General features: G+C 54.6%; 8 protein-coding genes across 8 annotated transcripts; 2 read left to right on the plus strand and 6 right to left on the minus strand.

Moving 5' to 3' along the window:
- Positions 1-53: 53 nt before the first annotated feature.
- On the minus strand, positions 54-1,138 carry CABS01_08706 (uncharacterized protein; the record flags this gene model as incomplete). The annotated part of the gene is made up of 2 exons (XM_060542064.1): positions 54-705; positions 792-1,138. 2 exons carry the CDS (start codon positions 1,136-1,138, stop codon positions 54-56), a joined length of 999 nt encoding a protein of 332 aa, XP_060400954.1.
- Positions 1,139-1,603: 465 nt separating this feature from the next.
- CABS01_08707 (proline oxidase) lies at positions 1,604-4,860 on the minus strand (the record flags this gene model as incomplete). The annotated part of the gene is made up of 8 exons (XM_060542065.1): positions 1,604-2,432; positions 2,491-2,981; positions 3,625-3,634; positions 3,715-4,358; positions 4,421-4,456; positions 4,511-4,611; positions 4,705-4,716; positions 4,785-4,860. The coding sequence occupies 8 exons, from the start codon at positions 4,858-4,860 to the stop codon at positions 1,604-1,606; spliced, it is 2,199 nt and encodes a 732-aa protein (XP_060400955.1).
- A 412-nt stretch (positions 4,861-5,272) lies between these two features.
- Positions 5,273-7,323, plus strand: CABS01_08708 (delta-1-pyrroline-5-carboxylate dehydrogenase; the record flags this gene model as incomplete). Its single annotated transcript, XM_060542066.1, has 5 exons — positions 5,273-5,431; positions 5,499-5,603; positions 5,675-5,973; positions 6,051-6,119; positions 6,204-7,323. The coding sequence occupies 5 exons, from the start codon at positions 5,273-5,275 to the stop codon at positions 7,321-7,323; spliced, it is 1,752 nt and encodes a 583-aa protein (XP_060400956.1).
- Positions 7,324-7,413: 90 nt separating this feature from the next.
- CABS01_08709 (transcription factor regulator) lies at positions 7,414-9,819 on the minus strand (the record flags this gene model as incomplete). The annotated part of the gene is made up of 4 exons (XM_060542067.1): positions 7,414-8,392; positions 8,450-8,587; positions 8,681-9,557; positions 9,813-9,819. 4 exons carry the CDS (start codon positions 9,817-9,819, stop codon positions 7,414-7,416), a joined length of 2,001 nt encoding a protein of 666 aa, XP_060400957.1.
- A 627-nt stretch (positions 9,820-10,446) lies between these two features.
- CABS01_08710 (phosphoserine aminotransferase) lies at positions 10,447-11,783 on the minus strand (the record flags this gene model as incomplete). The annotated part of the gene is made up of 2 exons (XM_060542068.1): positions 10,447-10,816; positions 10,879-11,783. The coding sequence occupies 2 exons, from the start codon at positions 11,781-11,783 to the stop codon at positions 10,447-10,449; spliced, it is 1,275 nt and encodes a 424-aa protein (XP_060400958.1).
- Positions 11,784-12,890: 1,107 nt separating this feature from the next.
- Positions 12,891-14,168, plus strand: CABS01_08711 (short chain dehydrogenase/reductase; the record flags this gene model as incomplete). The annotated part of the gene is made up of 3 exons (XM_060542069.1): positions 12,891-12,954; positions 13,035-13,358; positions 13,420-14,168. The coding sequence occupies 3 exons, from the start codon at positions 12,891-12,893 to the stop codon at positions 14,166-14,168; spliced, it is 1,137 nt and encodes a 378-aa protein (XP_060400959.1).
- A 239-nt stretch (positions 14,169-14,407) lies between these two features.
- CABS01_08712 (uncharacterized protein) lies at positions 14,408-15,411 on the minus strand (the record flags this gene model as incomplete). Its single annotated transcript, XM_060542070.1, has 2 exons — positions 14,408-14,910; positions 15,000-15,411. 2 exons carry the CDS (start codon positions 15,409-15,411, stop codon positions 14,408-14,410), a joined length of 915 nt encoding a protein of 304 aa, XP_060400960.1.
- A 1,193-nt stretch (positions 15,412-16,604) lies between these two features.
- Positions 16,605-17,879, minus strand: CABS01_08713 (histone acetylation protein 2; the record flags this gene model as incomplete). The annotated part of the gene is made up of 3 exons (XM_060542071.1): positions 16,605-17,338; positions 17,433-17,604; positions 17,721-17,879. 3 exons carry the CDS (start codon positions 17,877-17,879, stop codon positions 16,605-16,607), a joined length of 1,065 nt encoding a protein of 354 aa, XP_060400961.1.
- Positions 17,880-18,125: the final 246 nt, after the last annotated feature.

Here is an 18,125-nt window from a genome sequence, read left to right on the forward strand (position 1 = left end):
GCGCTCTTACGCACGGTGGGCATCTACGCCGAATCGACGGAAAACATTTTCATCTAATCCAAGCCCTCAGCCGCGGGTGCCTCCACCCGTCTTGTTGCGGGACGTCTCTGCTGAGGGGCGCCACCACCACCGGCGCCACCAAACAGGCTGCCCATCATGTCCATGAGCGGATTGCTCTGCCTTGGGCGCGAGATGCCAAAGTACATTTCGGCAATAATCTCGAGCGCCTCGCTCCACGCGCTGACCTCGGAAATGTTGGACGAGTACTTTGCCAGGAGCTGCTTGTAGGCGTCCGGGGCGCCGCGCTGGATCGCCAGCAGGAGCAGGCCGAGGAAGTTGAGGAGGGGCAAGCCGGGGAAGATGCGCAGGTCGGCGCTATTGCTGCTGACGTCCTGGACGCCGAGGCCCTTGTTGTCATCGCTGAGGGAGGAGGCGAAGAGGCGGTAGCAGGTGTTTGCGGCGCGGACGTTGCCGACGAGGAGGTAGGGGAAGATGGCGCGGGCGGCGTAGAGTGGCGCCGTGTGCGAGTCGTCCTCCTTGTACCAGACGTATTCCATCTTTGCAAGTACCTCGGCCGAGTCCTTTGTTCCTAGCACCAGGTGTCGTTCCGCCTCGTAGGCGTCGTGTTCTTCGGCGTAGAGGGATCCGGCGACGTGGTGGAGGTCGGTATCGCCGGCAGGGTACTCGCCGAACTTTGATGACCATCTATAGCCCTAGTAGTTAGAAACAACTAATCGTATTTCTACCCCCCCGATGTACTGCCCCATGAAGAATAGATCCATGGTACTCACGCAATAATCTCCCCGATAAACTTCTTCCTCGTGGGCTCCTGGGCGGCAAACAGGCGCAGGAGGGTGAGCAGCTTGCCCTTGTTGGCGGCGTCGGGCTTGAGCTCGGCCTGCTTGAAGACGTCGACGAGCATGACGGCCAGGTCGCCGCCACTGCCGCCCTGTTCGGCTTTCAGTAGGGACTGTGCGACATTGTAGAGAATATCGATGGCGGCTGGCCAGTTCGCGGCCTTGATGTAGCGGGCGGCGACGACGCGGGTCTGCTGCTGGGCCTCGTAGAACTGGCCCTCGCCGATGCGGGCCTGGAGCCGCGTGATGATCTTTTCAATCTTGTCTCCTTTGGCTGCCATGTTGGGTGGGTTGTCGGGAATGCCGTCTAGGTGTCGACTTTCGGAAGGGAGTGGGGTGGTCGGAGGGTGAGTGAGGTGAGGGCGCTGGGTGAGATGTGACGATGTCGTTTTGTAGCTTGCGCGGTGGCTTTGGGAGTTGAGATGGTGGGGCTTGGTGGCAGGTCAGGTACCTCTTCCAGGCTGTGGAGAGAGCCCCTCATTTAGAGGGAGCTTCGGTTCCATTCTGTCATTCTTTCGGATAAAGTACGGGTAATGAGAGCTCTCCAGCCGGGGGGTAAGGTTCCCTGGTCAAAGCACCGACCACTACTTTATTTACGTAGTCCAAATGTTGCCTTTCTTCCCCCTTGATTCTCATCTTCACCAATCTCTCACTTACACTGAGAGAGCGATGGGCTCTCCTAGTCAACCTCACGATGATAAGAGTGCGATGGAGCGACTTTTATATCTCTATCTTCCCTGCTATGATCAATTGGAAGATGTAAGCCTCCTCCATAACTCGTTCTTCAACGCAGTGAACTCCGACTTTGTGCGGGATACCGCATCCCGGTTCTCGACCGCCCGCCGCAAGAGATACGACGTACAATCACCAAGAGAGCCCCAGCTCAAGCACTTGTAGACCTCTATAGGGGCATCACTTCCCGATCCCTTTGCATCGGACCCCTGGTCTGCAAGCTGGAGCAGACTGAAGCTGACTTCGTCGGCCATGCCCAGAAGCTGCCCATACTGAATCTTGATCACGGCCTTCCCTTCCTTGGCGCGAGTTTGCTGAAGCTCATTGGCCTTTAGGACGCTGTCCTTATTGTGCGTTGCAAGGAACAACTCGATGCCCGGGAATGACTTCCCGCCCGGCACGCCATAGTCTCTGTAACCTTGTGACAAGAGTTCCCGTGCAATAGAGTCATACGAGTCGTCGGTTGCTTGCTTGGTATCATTGATCATGTGCCTTGGCTCTGAGCTGATATAAGCTCCGCGCACCAGTTTGATACCGAGGACAAAGTTGTCCTTGTGAGCTAGCGCCACGTGCTGAGCCAGGGTATCCGGTGTGCTCTTGAGATAGGCTTGGTAGGTGTTGAAGACGACGGCGCCTCTTTCTTTCGTGTTGAAGCGGCGCATGAGGTCTATTGCTACTGCGTCGATTCCGGGCTGTACTGAAATCTGTTCGGCGTCCATGAAGATGCGTGCTCCACGCTCCACCGCGCGAGAGCATACGTCTGCGAGAGCTGACTCCATCTGCGCTGGCAGGGGCTTCCTCGAAGTGAGCGCCTCTGAAACGGCGGCACCGGCACCAGTCAGTCTGAGGAGAAAGTCAGCAAATCATGAGAATGCATATTGATGTGTTCGGGGGCGCCTACTTGAGAGCCAAGATATCTCCTTCACTGAGCATATCCGCCGTTTCCAAGACACCCTCACGCCAGGCGTCGATCCCAGCATCTGACTCGATTTCTGAAGCGGAATCCATCTCCTTCAACCCCCGACCGCTCTCTTCTTCTGTCGTGTTGTCGACCACAATCTCGCGAGCGTACGTGAGGATGGCTCCCCGAAACCCCATGCGCTTGATCTCCGCAATCGTCGACGTCACCTCGTGTCGGTTCTCGCCGGCGCAGAAGTGGTTGTACATGGTCTTCTTTAGTATAGCGTGCAATAAAGGATTCCTTTGCACGTCAAAGACCCAGGTTCGGTGCGAGTCGTTTAGGAATTTCAGAATAGCCAGAGACGGGCCCAGCAAGATCCGGTGGGAAGAAATGGTCGCCACCAACAGGGACCGCAAGAGAATCTTCAAGGGCAGCTTGGAGTGTGGTGGCAATGTTTCTGGGTTCCCTGAAGTGGTGGATGCGTATCGCGACTGGAAACGTGTAAGAGACGCATTGTTGGCATAGCGAATAGCTGGATGTCGCCGGCTCAGAAGAGCTGCGAGCCGCTGGCTGTAAGGTTTCGACAGAGACATTGTTCGCTACTGGGGTCGCATCCGGCGAAATTTGGTTCACTCGATACTATGCGATAGAAATTGTAGGGCGAGCCTATTTGAATACCTTCGGTATCCTACATCTAGATGCGGCAACCCCTCATGATACCGTCGGACGGACATGTGTACCGTAGCCGATTTCGGGCACTGTGCCACCGGCAATGCGACATATTCCAATCGCTTCCCAGTGCAGCCTTCGGCAAGCGTAACGCGCTGTGGGATAATATCTCTCTATTAACAACAATCAGAAGAATAATTGAGTTTGAGGGATTGGTACGCAACGGTTAAGGTCATTTCCTGACTGAACAGTCCATCTAGAGTGCGGGATGATAATATAGCCAACGTTTCGAAGGGCAGCGGACTTATACAAAAGTCTGGAGGCAGTGAGTAATTTCTCAAGCCATGAAAGAAAAAGAACACATGAAACTTATTTAAGGCCTGATTTTATGAGATTTGATCTACTGTATATCTATCACATGGATCGACTCTATATCATGGAGTTTCAACTGAGAGCCCCTCTTACAAGCTCAGCCCTGCAAGTGTGTGTTAGCCAGTACCAAAGCGTGTATAGGAATGGCAGTAACGGAATGATGAACTGGCCAAGAACACTTACGTTGCAAAAGTCCCAGCAGACACAGGCATCGCCCTCAGCAACGCTGGAACAAGTCCTCGAAATAGTCCTCGAAACCGACCCTCTCTCCAAGTCTGGCGGAAAGCGTCACGCATAGTCAAGTACTTCTGGCCTCTCCCAAACCCGTCGCTCTGCATCTTACTCTTGATCACGTCGAGCGGATGACTCCCCAGCCACAGCGCCTCGCCCGCAAGACCTCCACAGACGGCAATCTTCCAGCTAGCTAGTTCTCTTCTGTCCTTGACGCCTTCCCACGCCATCGCCATACTGAGAAATCCCTCATACGCGGCAAACCAGATGCCGTACCCGTGGAACTCTCTGAAAAGAGTGACGACCTGCCCACGATACAGGCCCTTGATACCGGAGTGCTGCATGATCTTGCGCACGCAGTCCCAGGGCCCAGAGTATAGACGGGCTGGGCCGTTTGGTTGAGTCTGGAGCCTGATTCGGACATGCTCGATTGGTCCGGATATGATGCTGTTGGTCAGGCCCGCGGCTCCTCCCACGAGGTAGAAGTCAGATAGGGAGAGTGATTTGCTGTTTGTTTTAGCGTTGGCTGGGTAGATTTCGCGATACTCTTCGAGTCGCCGGCGGAAGAGTTGAAAGGCGCCGAATTGTATGCTGACCTATTCAATGTTCGATGTGGTCAGACTGAAGCACGTTCCCTGAATGCGGTTATATCACTTACACAAGCACCTACACCTAGCAACGGAGCTAGAGTACCCTGGATTCGAGCGTCAACTACCGATTTCATAGACTATAATGAGTCAAAGCTGACCTTGTAAAAAGCCAAAGGCCCTTCTTTAGTCCAGATGCTGCGGACTAGACCTAGGGCATTTCCTCCTCCGCCTTGGGTTTGAAGGCGCACTTTTACGAGGTCTGAGAGTCTTTGGTAAGTAACTGAACTTATCCCACAGCCTCATGGCGTTTCAAGAGGCTTTGACGGGTAGAAGTGCAGAGGGCTCGGTTTACCGAAAGGTTGGCCTATGCAAGACAGTGTAAGCCAAGTCCATTCCTACAAGATGCAAGACTCATTACGGCGAGTTACATACCTATTAGAACTTGCGCTATACCTCCTGCAGCTCCCGAGGTTATATCCTTGAATGAATCCAGGGCCGTAGTCCCCATGGTAGCGATTGGAGATCCGGTTGTTGAATTAACGAAAGGGGCTGGACAGCAGAAACTCGGTGGCTTTGACAAGCCAAGTAAGACTGGTATGCACGGCGCAAGCAAATTGTAAATCAATATCAGTTAAAGACGTCTGGACATGGAACTCCCCCGCTGGTGACATGCATTAGGATAAGAAGAAGCGGTGGGGGCCTTTCCGGTCAACGGATCGGCTACCGACACTATCGCTTGGTCAAGTTGCCGACCTCACGGCAATGTGCCACAAGTGTCGGCAACGGTATCGCGATGCCGGAGCTCTGCATTGCGGCTCCCAAGACATATAAATGTAATCTTCATAGTCGATTTTCGTATTGCTTTCATTTGAACGTTAGAATTTACCTACAACCAATTCCGAAACTACTGGCACATCAAAATGTCTGTCTCTTTAGTACGAGGTCTCACGACCCCTTTTCAAAAGGCAGGCCGGCTCACAGCGCCATCCTCTCGCTTCGGAGTCAACTCTTGGCCACTCGAAAGAAGCACCAGGGGGTTTGGCACTTTCAAGGCACCTCCAGTCCGCAACGAGCCAAATGTAAGTATTCCGCAGTGAAGCATAACTCACGATAGGTTAAAGCATCAGCTGACAAAACGACCCTAAGCCATCATATAGCAAGGGCTCAGTCGAGCGTCAGAAGCTCCAAGATGCGATCTCACGACTGAAGAGTAACCTTCCCGTGCGAGTACCATCACTGGCACCTAAAATCGTAAGTGGCATCTTCGCCCATAACTCGCAGCCTTTCGGCTCTTGGACTTACATACTCTGTCAATTCCAAAGACAAACGCAAAGTCAGTCCTAGCCAAGCAATACCTACCAAGCGACCACTCCGTCGCGTTGGCCGAATACGCCCAGACGAGCCCCGAGCAGGTGTCAATAGCCATTGACAGGGCGTTGGAAGCCAAACCCGCGTGGGAGAACACGTCTTTCAAGGATAGGGCTGCCGTCTTTCTTAGGGCGGCGGAGCTCATTGCGGGAAAGTATCGTTACGACATTATGGCTGCGACGATGCTCGGGCAGGGGAAGAACATTTGGCAGGCTGAAATTGACTCGGCAGCGGAGAGTTGTGATTTCTTGCGGTACGTTTACGAGAAGCAGATTCGATACTCCGTGCAATCCAGAAAAGCTTTCGCTGACCATTGATGGGATGCGGTAGTTTCAATGTGCATTACGCAGCTCAGCTGTATGACCAACAGCACGCGTTGACTGATGCCGGATTCATGAAGTAAGTGTCCCCTTCTTCTTGTTTAAACGACCTAGGGGAGAGAAAAGTTTGTTACATCGTACACGAGCTAACGGTATCTACCAGTCGAACAGAATACCGACCGCTAGAGGGCTTCGTCTACGCCATCAGCCCCTTCAACTTCACCGCCATCGGCGCCAACCTGACCGTCGCACCCGCCATCATGGGCAACGTCGTCCTCTGGAAACCCTCCGACTACGCAATCTACTCGAGCTACCTCCTCCAAAAGGTCTTTGAAGAGGCCGGCCTGCCCGCCGGCGTGATCCAGTTTCTCCCCGGCGAGCCCGAAGCAATCACCTCGGCCGTCCTCGACCACCCCCAGTTCGCAGCGCTCCACTTCACCGGATCCACGGACGTCTTCCGCCAGCTGTACGGCAAGATCGGCGAGGGCGTCGCCTCGGGACGGTACGAGAGCTACCCGCGCATGATCGGCGAGACGGGCGGCAAGAACTTCCACCTGGTGCACGGCAGCGCCGATGTGCGGAACGCGGTGGTGAATACTGTTCGGGGCGCCTTTGAGTATCAGGGGCAAAAGTGCTCTGCGACGTCGCGTCTCTACGTCGCCGAGTCCATCTGGCCAGAGTTCAAGGAGATGCTTTTGCGGGAAACGAAGAACCTGAAAGTCGGCTCCCCCGAGCAGGTCGACAACTTCATCGGACCCGTCATCCACGAGCGCTCGTGGACAAAACTCCGCGAAGTAATCGAGGACTCCAAAAAGGACCCCGCAGTCGAGTTGCTGGCCGGCGGTCACACAGACAACAGCCAGGGCTGGTTCGTCTCGCCCACCATCTTCCAGACCAACAAAGCCCACCACAAGCTCATGAGGAACGAGCTCTTTGGCCCCATCCTCGCCGTCCACGTCTACCCGGACGCGAAGTACGAGGAGATGCTCCCTATGATCGACTCCACGACGCAGTACGGGCTGACCGGCGCCGTCTTTGCCCGCGACCGGAGCGCCATTGAGGCGGCGGAAAAGGGGCTGCGCCACGCGGCTGGCAACTTCTACGTCAACAGCAAGAGCAGCGGAGCCGTTGTTGGGCACCAGCCTTTCGGAGGTGGTCGTGCGAGCGGTACCAATGACAAGGCCACCAGCGTAAATCTTTTGACACGCTTTACCAGCATGAGGAGTATGAAGGAGGACCTTGTCGGCGCAGACACTGTGTTATATCCTTCGAATGAGGCTTGATTCCGGCTTTTTCTGGCGTCTGTAAGATTGGCCGGTAGATTCTGGCTAGATCTTCTTCTGGCTGCTTTTGGAGCTGTTGCTGTACCTTATTTAGATGTCAAATGTAAAATCCAACATGTCCATACCAGTGAGACCCATCAGTTGCATGTGATTCTCGGCAAAAGTGGCCGGAGGGAAGTCAGCATCCAGACCTAGATCGAACGGTGCCTCTTCTGGTAACTCAGGCGCAGCCGTTGGCAGTGCAACATCTTCAACCACGAGTGCTTGGTTGGGTGTAGATGGGTTTCGAAGCTGGAGCAATGCAGCAGCTTCCTCCCACATTGGCGATGCGCCAGAAGCAGCTTGTGCAGCTTCTGAATGAGCACGCGACCGTTGTCTGGTTGCATTGGATCGATTTCTTTCAGTTCCAGATGTGTCTGTGTTCCTGTTCAGCCAGTCTGTCCAGAGAAGGTACTCAGAAGCCTCTTGGTTGACATCCCCATCGAATTGTGTCGAACCGAACGGCTTGGCCTTGGCCCGTGCCTCCTCGGCGATGGAGATGAGTGCCTCTACAAATCGTACTGCCATTCGACCAGCCATGTGCAAGTCAGCCATCCTTCTGAGACAGCGCAGACCGAAGGCGACTCGGGCATCGTAGGCCGAGTCTCGCTCCAGAATGCCGGTAAGTATCACGATGATTGTGGCGATACTGCAACCCTGAAAGTCCGTAAAGGATCTTGGGGCCATGTTTCCAGATTGACTAGCGTCTTCGAGTATGTTCAACATCTTCTTTGCCGCGATGCCACATGATCTGAATTGCCGCGTTATATCATCATCTTTCGTCGTTTGAGGCTCCGGTAAGCCTGATGCAGCTGACCGTAAATGGCTCCGAATCTTTGTCACGACAGAAGTTTTACCTATCGCAATCCAAGCAAAGTAGTAGTTCAGGTAGAGGTGGAATACGGCGCGATAGTATGGCGAGCGAGGTTCCACGTTTGGGAGACGTAAGTTGGGAGGCAGAGATCGTTTCCAGGTTTTTAGTGAAATCTCAAAGTCTTGCAGAGGGGGTTGAGAATTGCTTGACCACGTACTGGACCATTTCGAGTCAGTGGGAAAAATCAATAGCATGCATCAAAGGATAACTCACGCCGGCTCAATGAGAGTGTCAATGATTTTGACAAATTGCGCGTTGGCTACTTGGTGATCCAAGTTATCGAAGCTTTGCAGGGCATCAGTTGCTCGGCGCTGAGGCAGATGAGCTGTCATGACATCCTGAGATATCGATCTCGGTCGATTGAGCTTGATTGTTAGAGTTCTACGCAGAGGATATCAGTCCGGGTTCACCGTGATGGAACTGAGTGCTGGCAAGTCAACTAACCTTTCGAGAGAAAATATAGCCCACCATAACCTTCGTCTCGTTTCCCTCTCATGGCTGTCGGTGTCCGGCTCTTCTGATTCGTGATGCAGTCCAAGAGCGATGGCTTTCCTCAAGGCAAGACCCATATACAGGTATGAGGCCCCTACCGCACTCGACGGCATAAGGTATATCCCAAGGACGAACGCCGCTTTGACAGAGTACATACTCACTCTATCCATGGTGTCTGCCATCAAGATCCGAGCATGACCGCAAAATACCTGTCCAGGGTCTTCCGCTGGAATTTGAAGAGACCCAGACAGAGCGGATGGTCGGGCTCGCGGACTCCAGTGAGCTCCCAGAGCAAGAACTGACAGCAAAAGACATAGGAAGCTGGGATCCCGTCGAAGAGGTGAGCTCAAGTCGTTGTAAAACTCCTCCACCTCAGCCAAGAAAGAAGGTTGATCAAAGTAGAAGAAGCAGTCGGTTCCATGTTGAATACAGAGCTTGCTCAGAAAGATGGCTACAGATCTGGGTGGGAGGCTTTCAGTGGCCGCCTGCAAGCGGATTGCTTCCGCAGACTGGTGAGAGGCAGTGGCTCGCGACGAGCGAGCTTCAAGTCTAGCAATTTCTCTCTCGGCGGGTGACGAATTTGGCTCGAGATAGAATGCGTTTCTAAGTCTGGATAGAAATCGTGGCCACATGAAGTTCTCGGGAGCGTCACTGTCGGAGCAGAGATCCCGACGTGATGACTGTGTGGTGTCCGGGACATCAGCAAGGGGATCGGGGCTCGGGCTGGGACCCAGCTCTGCCAATGATTCGTCGTAGTCTCTTATAGGCGACTGTAGTACTCCTGGGGATATGCTCAACCGCTGCGTGACGAAGCTGCAAGTGTGTGACCCTTGAAGACATCGTTGGCATATACCCGACGTCGTCTCAATGCATTTGCTTTTACGGGCCTTGCAACGGGTACAGGCCCGAGGTGCCCGCTTTCGATCCTCGTCTGCGATTCTACGGCGACGGCTCCTGCGGGATGAAGGGACCGGAGTCATCCCGGTGACCGTACCTAGTTCTTGTTTGGAGCCACAAGATAAGGGTGTGTGGGTGAAGAGTTGGCAAGGAGCCGCAAGATGGACATATTGCCGACGGTGCGCACGGGCCATTAGATGGGCGCCGGGCCGATGTATGATAGTCATTCCTCTCTCTCAACTACCTACCTTACCTTACTTGCAAGAGCCACTTTGGAGGTTTTACTTGGGGAAAAGTGAGCAATTTATCTTGCTGAGAATTTGGAATGAAATCGTATTGAATCATGTAGTCTTAATTCTCGATGTAGCTGCCTGACCTTGAAGCTCTCTGAGGTTACTCGGCTCATGTGAAAGCCGGTATACCCGTGATAGCTTCAATTAGGTAACCCCGATGCTGTTTGTAAGGCGTTTCCATGCGGTGACACTACCACCTACCATTTTGGGAAGATATTGTTGAATGTGCCATCAATCTACCTAATTGCGAAAGTGGAACTCAGTCATCCATTCACACACCTACCCATCAAGGTAACGCTTACCTTCTCTCCTCTCACAATCAACTCACCAAGGCAGAACTGTGTGCAACGTGAAGCCATAATACCCTGGCATAAATGTTGAATTAAATCATGGCTCCCTAAATATTTCCAATATGCTCTATTTCCATTTCCCAATTCCGTTCCCTGCCTTTTTTTGGTTCATGTATATTCTTACATGGTATCATTATATTGACGGTGTTGAATGGACCCTCATCTGAATGACCCTAGTTTAAGCCTGGGCAAAGGACTCGATGAACTTGGCCAGCTTTTGGGCACCCTCGAGAGGGATAGAGTTGTAGTTGCTGGCACGAATACCGCCGACGCTGCGGTGGCCCTTGAGGCCGGTGAGACCCTGGGCAGTAGACTCCTTGAGGAAGGCCTTCTCCGCGGCGTCAGTGTCACCGCCCTTGGTGACGCGGAAGCAGATGTTCATGCGCGAGCGGACGCTCTTGTCGGGGACGATGCGGTAGATGTCGGGGTGAGCCTCGAGGGCGGAGTAGATGAGAGAGGCCTTCTCATCAGCGATGGCCTCCTGGCCGTCGACCTTGTTTTGGAAAGTGCGGAGAAGCTTCTTGAGGACCTGGCCGGCGATATAGACACTGTAGAGTGGTGATTAGTTGAGTGGATAGAAAATGTGGATAGATATAGAGGAATGACTCACTCAAAGATGCTCAATGTGTTGTACAAGCTGTTATTCTTGGCAATGGTCTCGTAGGAGAGAACAATGGGGGCGATAGGGAGACCAAGCTTGCGCATAAGCGCAGGAGAGGGCTGTGCGGCAAGAAGGCTCTTCTTGATGACGACGACGGTGATACCAGTCGAGCCAAGGTTCTTCTGCGCACCAAAGAAGATGGCACTGAAGTTCTTGACGGGGATGCGCCTTGAGAGGATGTTGGACGACATGTCCGCCACGACAATGGGGCCCTCACCATTCTCCTTGGGCGCCAGCGCACTAGGGAAGCCGTTGAATTCGACACCGTCGACCGTCTCGTTGTCGCAGTAGTAGACCATGGCGGCTTCCTTGCTGAGCTTCCAGTCCTTCTCGTCGGGGATCTTGCCAAACTTGCCATCGTTGATCTTGCGGGCGTCGGCAGCGACGTTGACGAACTCTGGGCCGAGAAGCCTCGCAGCCTCGGCGCTGGCCTTTTGACTCCAGCCTCCGGTGACGAGGTAGTCGAGCTTGAGCTTCTCATCAACAACCTTGCGGAGCTCGGCGACGACCTTTTCGTCATTCTCATCGGTGGCACCGAGGTTGGCCAGGACAGCGTCGCGCTGGCGGGCGATCCAGGCGCCGACAAAGTTGTAGACGGTGGCGGAGAACTCGCCGCTACCACCGGCCTGCATGAATAGGACCTCGTAGTCGGAGGGGATGTCAAGGTAGGTGGCCAGGTCGGCCTTGGCCTCTTCAATGATCTTGGTGGCGATCTCGCTGCGGTGAGAGTGCTCTGCAATGCCCAGACCGGTGCCGTTGAAGTCGAGGAGGGCTTGCGAGGCCGTTTCGAGGACGTCGGTGGGCAGCAGCGCGGGGCCGGCGCCGAAGTAGGTGATGTCGGCGCGGGAGGGCATGATGGGCGGAGCGGTTTCTTCGGGCGGGTTCAATTGGAATTGGGTGAATTGGGTTTGGGCGAGATTCGAACAAATGACAGACACAGGAAGGGTTCTTGACGGAGAATCGAATGGTAGATCAATTAGATTTATGTAGGGCTGAGACTTGTTCTAATGAGTCACGGAAGACGGAGTTGCGGTGGTGCCAGAAAAAAAAGTTGCTATTCCAGACGAGTAACCCCGCCAAAATGCGGAAGAGACACCGGTGTCGGAAACAACGACAGCGAAAAAATGACGTGAGTGGATGGAGGGGTCGTTCCCCGGATTCTAGCGTGGGGATGCCGCTGGAATTGCATCTTGCTGGCCCGTCACCCGTGGCCCGTGGTGGGGCCTGGGCTTCTATGTATTGCTCGCTTCGGCCACTGCATTTGACTAGGTAGGTAGGCACCATCCTTAGGTACTAAGCACCTAAGGTAAGGTAAGGTAGTGACAAAGCACTGGATTAGTGGACAGTGAGTGGTAGCTGCACCTCATGAGCAAGGTGGGCGGGGGTACCAGGTAAGGTAAGCTTGGGGGGCCTTGGGGGCCTTTCCTTCCCTCGTCACGGAGGCTACCCTCACCCGTGCCCCTCGCCTCGACAGGGGTGTGAGATAGAGATTGGGCTGGAACGGCTGTCATCCACTGCCACTGCCGTGCCGTGTTTCTCTCAACCCCATCACCAAACTGATCAACTACCACGATTGCCACGCCCCCCTTCCCCTCGATCGACGCCCTCTGCAGACTACACCCAGGGAATGCGACCTTAATGGCACGTCTAGCCGTTCCCGAACGTGCCCCCTTGTGATTGAGATCGCCGTATCAGCCTCTTCGTCGGGAAGCTGTTAATAAGATAATGTATTAATATCCCTCCCCCTTCTCGTCTTTGATGCAGGTCTCCCACTCTCTCAAGATTGACCTACATAAAACTCCCCCCACGTATCCACCGTTTTTGATATCCCGTACATCACGTACATACACCTGCAGCTTCTTCATTTGTCTTTCTGTACATTGTGTAGTAGTATCGCGTTTGTCTTCGTGTGCTGATTCGCGTACTCAAGGGACGAGGATTTGTCAGAAGTGCCGCCGGGCATGGCGGACCGCAAGGGGGCGGACGCCGCGAAGCATTCCCATTCCATTCCCGCGGCGTCTTTCCGTGAGTATCTCACCTCACTTCACTAGCAAGCACGGCTTTCCTTGGCAGCGCATCTCTTGGCTAATGCGCCCCCTCCTCAGCTACGCACAACTCGCCGAGGACCTGGTTCTTGACGACAGCCCTCTCGCCGCTCATCATCAGGCTCATCAGACTGCTCCTGGGCCACGGAGACTATGTCGTCGCCTGTCTGCCACCGAGCGAGATTGAGGACGACGGCCGCAGCGCCGAGTTCAGAGAGTTGATCAATGAGTGTAAGAGCAACCGTAAGGACCGCGAAGGGTGGAAGGACAGGATACGTGGTATCCGCTGCGATGGCCGCGTCATGGGCCAGTGCGGCGCCGCCGTGGCCGAGGCCGTTCAGGTGTTCGGGAGGATCGACATCCTCCTCTGTTGCAAATCTGAAGGTATCTAATGACGAGCCCCCGTTGAATGACAATGATACAATGCTGACAACCCCTTAAACAGCCGTCGTGGGGAGCGTGGAGGAGTTATCCACGAATCCTCTGACACAGAACCTAGTCCGCGACCAGTTTGAGACAATCTTCTTCTCACAGGTCAATTTCATCAAGGCCGCCCTACCGCTGCTACGCTCACAGCACACGGGACACATCATCATCCTCTCTAGTACGGGCGGCCACATCGGCACACCGGGGATGCCCATCTACACATCGGCCATCTGGGCCCTCGAAGGCTTCTGCGATTCCCTAGCCTACGAAATTGCTCCCTTCAACATCAAAGTCACCATCGTGCAGCCCAACAAGGAGATCCAATCTCTCACAAACAAGATCATCTTCGCACCCCAGCTGCCGTGGTATGACGCCGAGGTCAACCCGGCGCCCAGCGTCCGCGACATGCTCGGCAACGTCCTCAACATGAACCCGGACACCGCCGTGCCCGACCTCAACGAGACCGACGAGGTCCAGGTGCGGTACCCGAAGCTGCCGCCCAGCGCCACCGATCGCCTCGTCTTGGAGACGGTGCACGCCCTGACGGCCATTGGCGGGCACGAGAACCCGCCGGCGAGACACATTGTCGGGTTCGAAGGCGCTACCGCGGTCAAGGAGAAGCTCAAGACGGTGACGGAGGAGCTCGAGGACTTTGTGGACGCGAGTCTGGCTGTTGACATATTCGATAGCGAGCTCAAGGCCGAGGCCAAGGAGGGAAAGACGAGGGAGTCTACGCCGCCTGCGCCCGCGTCAACCGCGTCAGGTTGAGCTGGAGCAAGTTGATATGAGGCAAGCAGATCTGCACGGGCTCTGCTGTTGTAAATGTCTTTTTCGTTCTCGATCATCTATAGGTATCTGGGAAAATCAATACAAGCGTGAAGCATACCTAGTGCTGTCCGATCATGACGGGGTCGTGCTTGGCATGCTGTTCCATCGAGCCGATCCATCCTCTTGAAATGACTATTACCCCCATTAATCAATTCCTAACACGCTCTCGGGCAGTTGACTCATCTTCCAGGACTGAGAGGCCGATTGAATCCGCCCTGCCGATTCATATACTGCCGATACTCCGTCTTCTTCTCCTTCCTCACAGTCCCGACGTTATTTCCCGCAATCTTCTGGCCCTTTGTCGACCCGAAGCCGCCAAAGCCGAGCATCGCCTGCATAGCCGCCATATCGTCGTCCTCTACCTCAGGCTCAGGTTCGTCATCCTCCTCGCTTCGATCGTCTCGGCCGCGTCCGCCGCCACCGCCGCCACCACTCATCGGTGTATCTCCACCACGCTCACTATCTCTCCCGCTGTCAAAGTGCGGCGAGTCGTGTCGTCCGACCTTGAAGGACATGGTATGCTGCTGCTCCTTCTTCCCTCTCTGAACCGTGCGCGTGGGTAGGGACTCGGTGTATCCGCCGCCGCCGCCGTGCTCGCGGCGGGAGGCACCAGGCTGCGGTGGACTGCCGCTTCGGCGTGGGGAGGCGGATCGTCTACGGTCTCTGTTGTCGCGTGGTGTACCTTTTTTCACAAAAACGTCAGTTAGTCTCTCTCTGTTGCGCCGACCAAATAAAAGTCAAACAGCAAGTAACCAGGGCCGAAAAACTTACTGCGTCCCTCATCATCGTCTCCAAACTGCCGCCTCGGAGGCCGCTCGTCCATTGCCGGTTCATCATCGTCCCTGCGCCGCCTGGTGCTGTCTCTATCATCTCGCCCTTGCCAACCACCGCGGTCTCTGCGCGGCGGCCTCGCGCCTCCGTCACGATCGTCGCCGCGTCCGGGGCGGTGGCCGCCGCTCTCGCGGTCTCTGGATCTTGGTCGGTGATCTCTGTCGCGGCGGTCGCGGGACCGGGAGCGGTATCGCCTGGAGGCACCGTCGTCTCGTCTGCCGCCGCCGTCGCGGTCTCTGTAGCTTTCGCGGTCTCGGTCTCGGTCTCGTGGGCCGCCTCCTCCGCCGCCGCCGTGGCGACTGCGCCGGTCAGGCTCGTCCCAGGTTTGTCTGTTATCGCGTCCGCGACCCATCTCTATGTATGCGTTCTTGAGAAATTGGACCGGGATGGGGGTGAAGCAAATACTTGGTGGTGTGAAATTCTTATTTAGACTTGAAATAACGTCACTGTGAGGCTGAGGAAATTTTGGGCACGGCAATCTTCTGACGGATTGATGTTCGGCAGGCACCTGAAAGGGTTGCTTAATTGGGCAGAGTTTAAGCTTTCCGCCCCCCGAATTTTAGCGCGGGAGCCTTGCAGGAGCCCAGTGGTCGGACAACGCTGGGCAAAGCTCCACTGAGCTTTACTGGAAAGCTCTAGCGGGTTCACTGGGTGCAACACCACGACATGTTAAGGTAATCTTGAGACATCACGATGTAACTTCACGTAGATCGACTGCTGTCGTCCACCGAGGTGATGCATCTTCTCGAAGCAGACAAGAAGGAAGCATAATCAACACAACACAAGAACATCTGACGTCTTCTTCACTGCCCTGGACAAGCCAGAGCAAGCAATGAAATAACCAAACCTTTTGCGTCGCCTGGAGGCAGTGTGATACCAGGGACACGGTGGGAAGCGGTGATATGGCAAGCCAAAGGGACCGCTCCCCGAGAAGATCAAAAATAGGAATAATATTGATTGTCCCCCATTGGGAGACTTTCAGATATTAAACTGAAAAGAACAGATACTACACTTGATCTAAGCCAAAATGGCAAAGAAGAGCTAAGGAGAAAAGAAGGAAAAGGTGAAAAGTCGTGGGTGGAGGAGGGGTTGTTATAGATTTTGGGCATGGCCTGTGCGACGGCCCCCATCAGTAAAGATACGTACTGGAGATACCTTCCATGGTGAGTGCCGAATTATTTAATGGGCAGGGTCGAATTTCTTGATTGGTGAGTTCGATCATCGGGTGGTTGATGCCTGGTGATGGGAGGCAGCCGCGGGACGCTGCTTCCTTCCGTTTGACGTTTTGGCCTCAGTGGGGAAGGCAGGCGAACCACTACCTCAGGTTGGTCTCAGTTGCCTGCCTGCCTTAGCAACGGCCTCAATCTGTCATGATGCCTGGCTAAGGTAAGGTAGCTTACATTCACCTCCCCAAAGTTCATGCGTAACCAGCCGCGCTTCATGTTCATTCTTCAGGTGCCTCAGGAATATGTCACCTTCATGTTGCGTTTGGCAGAGAAAACATCATAATCGTAAGAGCGTGTGTTGCCTCTGCGGCAAGGCCGCCTAAATTTCATCCTCCTCGTCATCAAAGTCATCCTCCCTACCCATCTCATACAGGATCCTGCCACCCTCACCAGCCCCTATGTCCGTTTGGGCGTCAAAGTAAGGAAGAACAATACCCTCCCTGTCCCTACGCTGCTTCTCTGTGAGACCCAGGTTGAACGTGCTCTCCGGCTCCTCATCCTCTCCGCGACCTGCTTCTGCCTCTCCAGAACCCTCAGGGGCAGCGAAAACGGGGTGCTCCGAGAGGAGGAAGATCCTCGACCCCTTTGCAGCAGCAGTAGAAGCGGCGGAGGAAGAAACCTGCTGTAACTTCTGTGGCAAGATAACAAACTTCTCCGCCATGGCCCGCCCGCTACGCCGCCTGACCTCCATCTCGACCACGACGCCGTGATAATCCTCAGACTTGACGTCGCCCTTGAGCCCGACGAGGACGCCCTCCCGCCCTTCCCCCAGCCCCCACTCGGGCTCCTGCAAACTCCTGTTCCGCGCCTTTTGGCGCTCAATCTCCTGTCTTAGGCCCGAGAGCCTCAGGATCGAGGTCGCCAAGTGAGAGAGCACCGTCAGTGGGTGCGGCTCGTATTCACTCACCGCCCGCGGGAGGACGAGGGGCACGTCGGTGTGGTAGACGGCCACCAGCGACACGGCGGGCATGATGATGCTGGAGAGGAAGCTGAGCAGGACCTGTGACGCAGCTGTGGCGAGCTCGTTGAGGGAGTCGAGCAGGACTACCGTTTCTGGTCACGAGAAGATGTGTGAGTCAGAGGGTGGATATGTTATGGTGAGGCCATGAAGAGGAGGTCACAGGATGGGGGGTGCGACAGCACTCACTTTGAGACGGAGATGCACCCTTGACTGCCGTAGGGTCTATCTTGGGATAATGTGAAAGAATCTCTGCTCTCAGGGCCTTGAGGGTTTTGCCGCGGGCTCTGACGACGACGTCCACGCCTCGTGGGCGTTTGAGCGTCGCGAAAGACAGCAGAATTACTTTGGCTTTTGCAACCTATATATTTCATTAATACCAGATATTTGAATCATGACACCAAAACTAATGATTGTGTTTTTGGGGATAGGAATCATATTGTCTATCTACAGAGTCATGAAATTAGTAGCGCATACCTTGGCTCTGGAGACGAACTCCCGAAGGACTGGCGCGGCGCCTTGCTCGAGACTGTCCAGCACCAAGGTCAAAGGGCTCGCGCCATCCCTCAGGTTGAGCAGCTTCTGGAACAGTAAGAGGCTATGTGACCGACTGTGGTTTTCCGCCGAGGGGGCCATCGTGGCAGGTCTTGGAAGGAATCTTCCTGCTATGTTGTGGAAGAGGGAATTTGCTGCGCAATTTCTAAGGTACAGCCTGGAACCGCGAATCTTCTCGCCGTTGATGTTTTTCCAGACTTAAACCCGTAAGACTGTGATACGTATGACTTGCACTAAAAAAAAGCCTTCTCGCATGAGATAGGTAGTAAGATGATTGAGAGTAAAGATTGTCAAGGTGCGATTTCTGTGATGGACGCTTTTCGCCCA

Source organism: Colletotrichum abscissum (genome assembly GCF_030869225.1).
Source record: "Colletotrichum abscissum strain IMI 504890 chromosome Unknown Scaffold_20.1, whole genome shotgun sequence".
In the NCBI taxonomy this organism is placed as follows: Eukaryota; Fungi; Ascomycota; class Sordariomycetes; order Glomerellales; family Glomerellaceae; genus Colletotrichum; species Colletotrichum abscissum.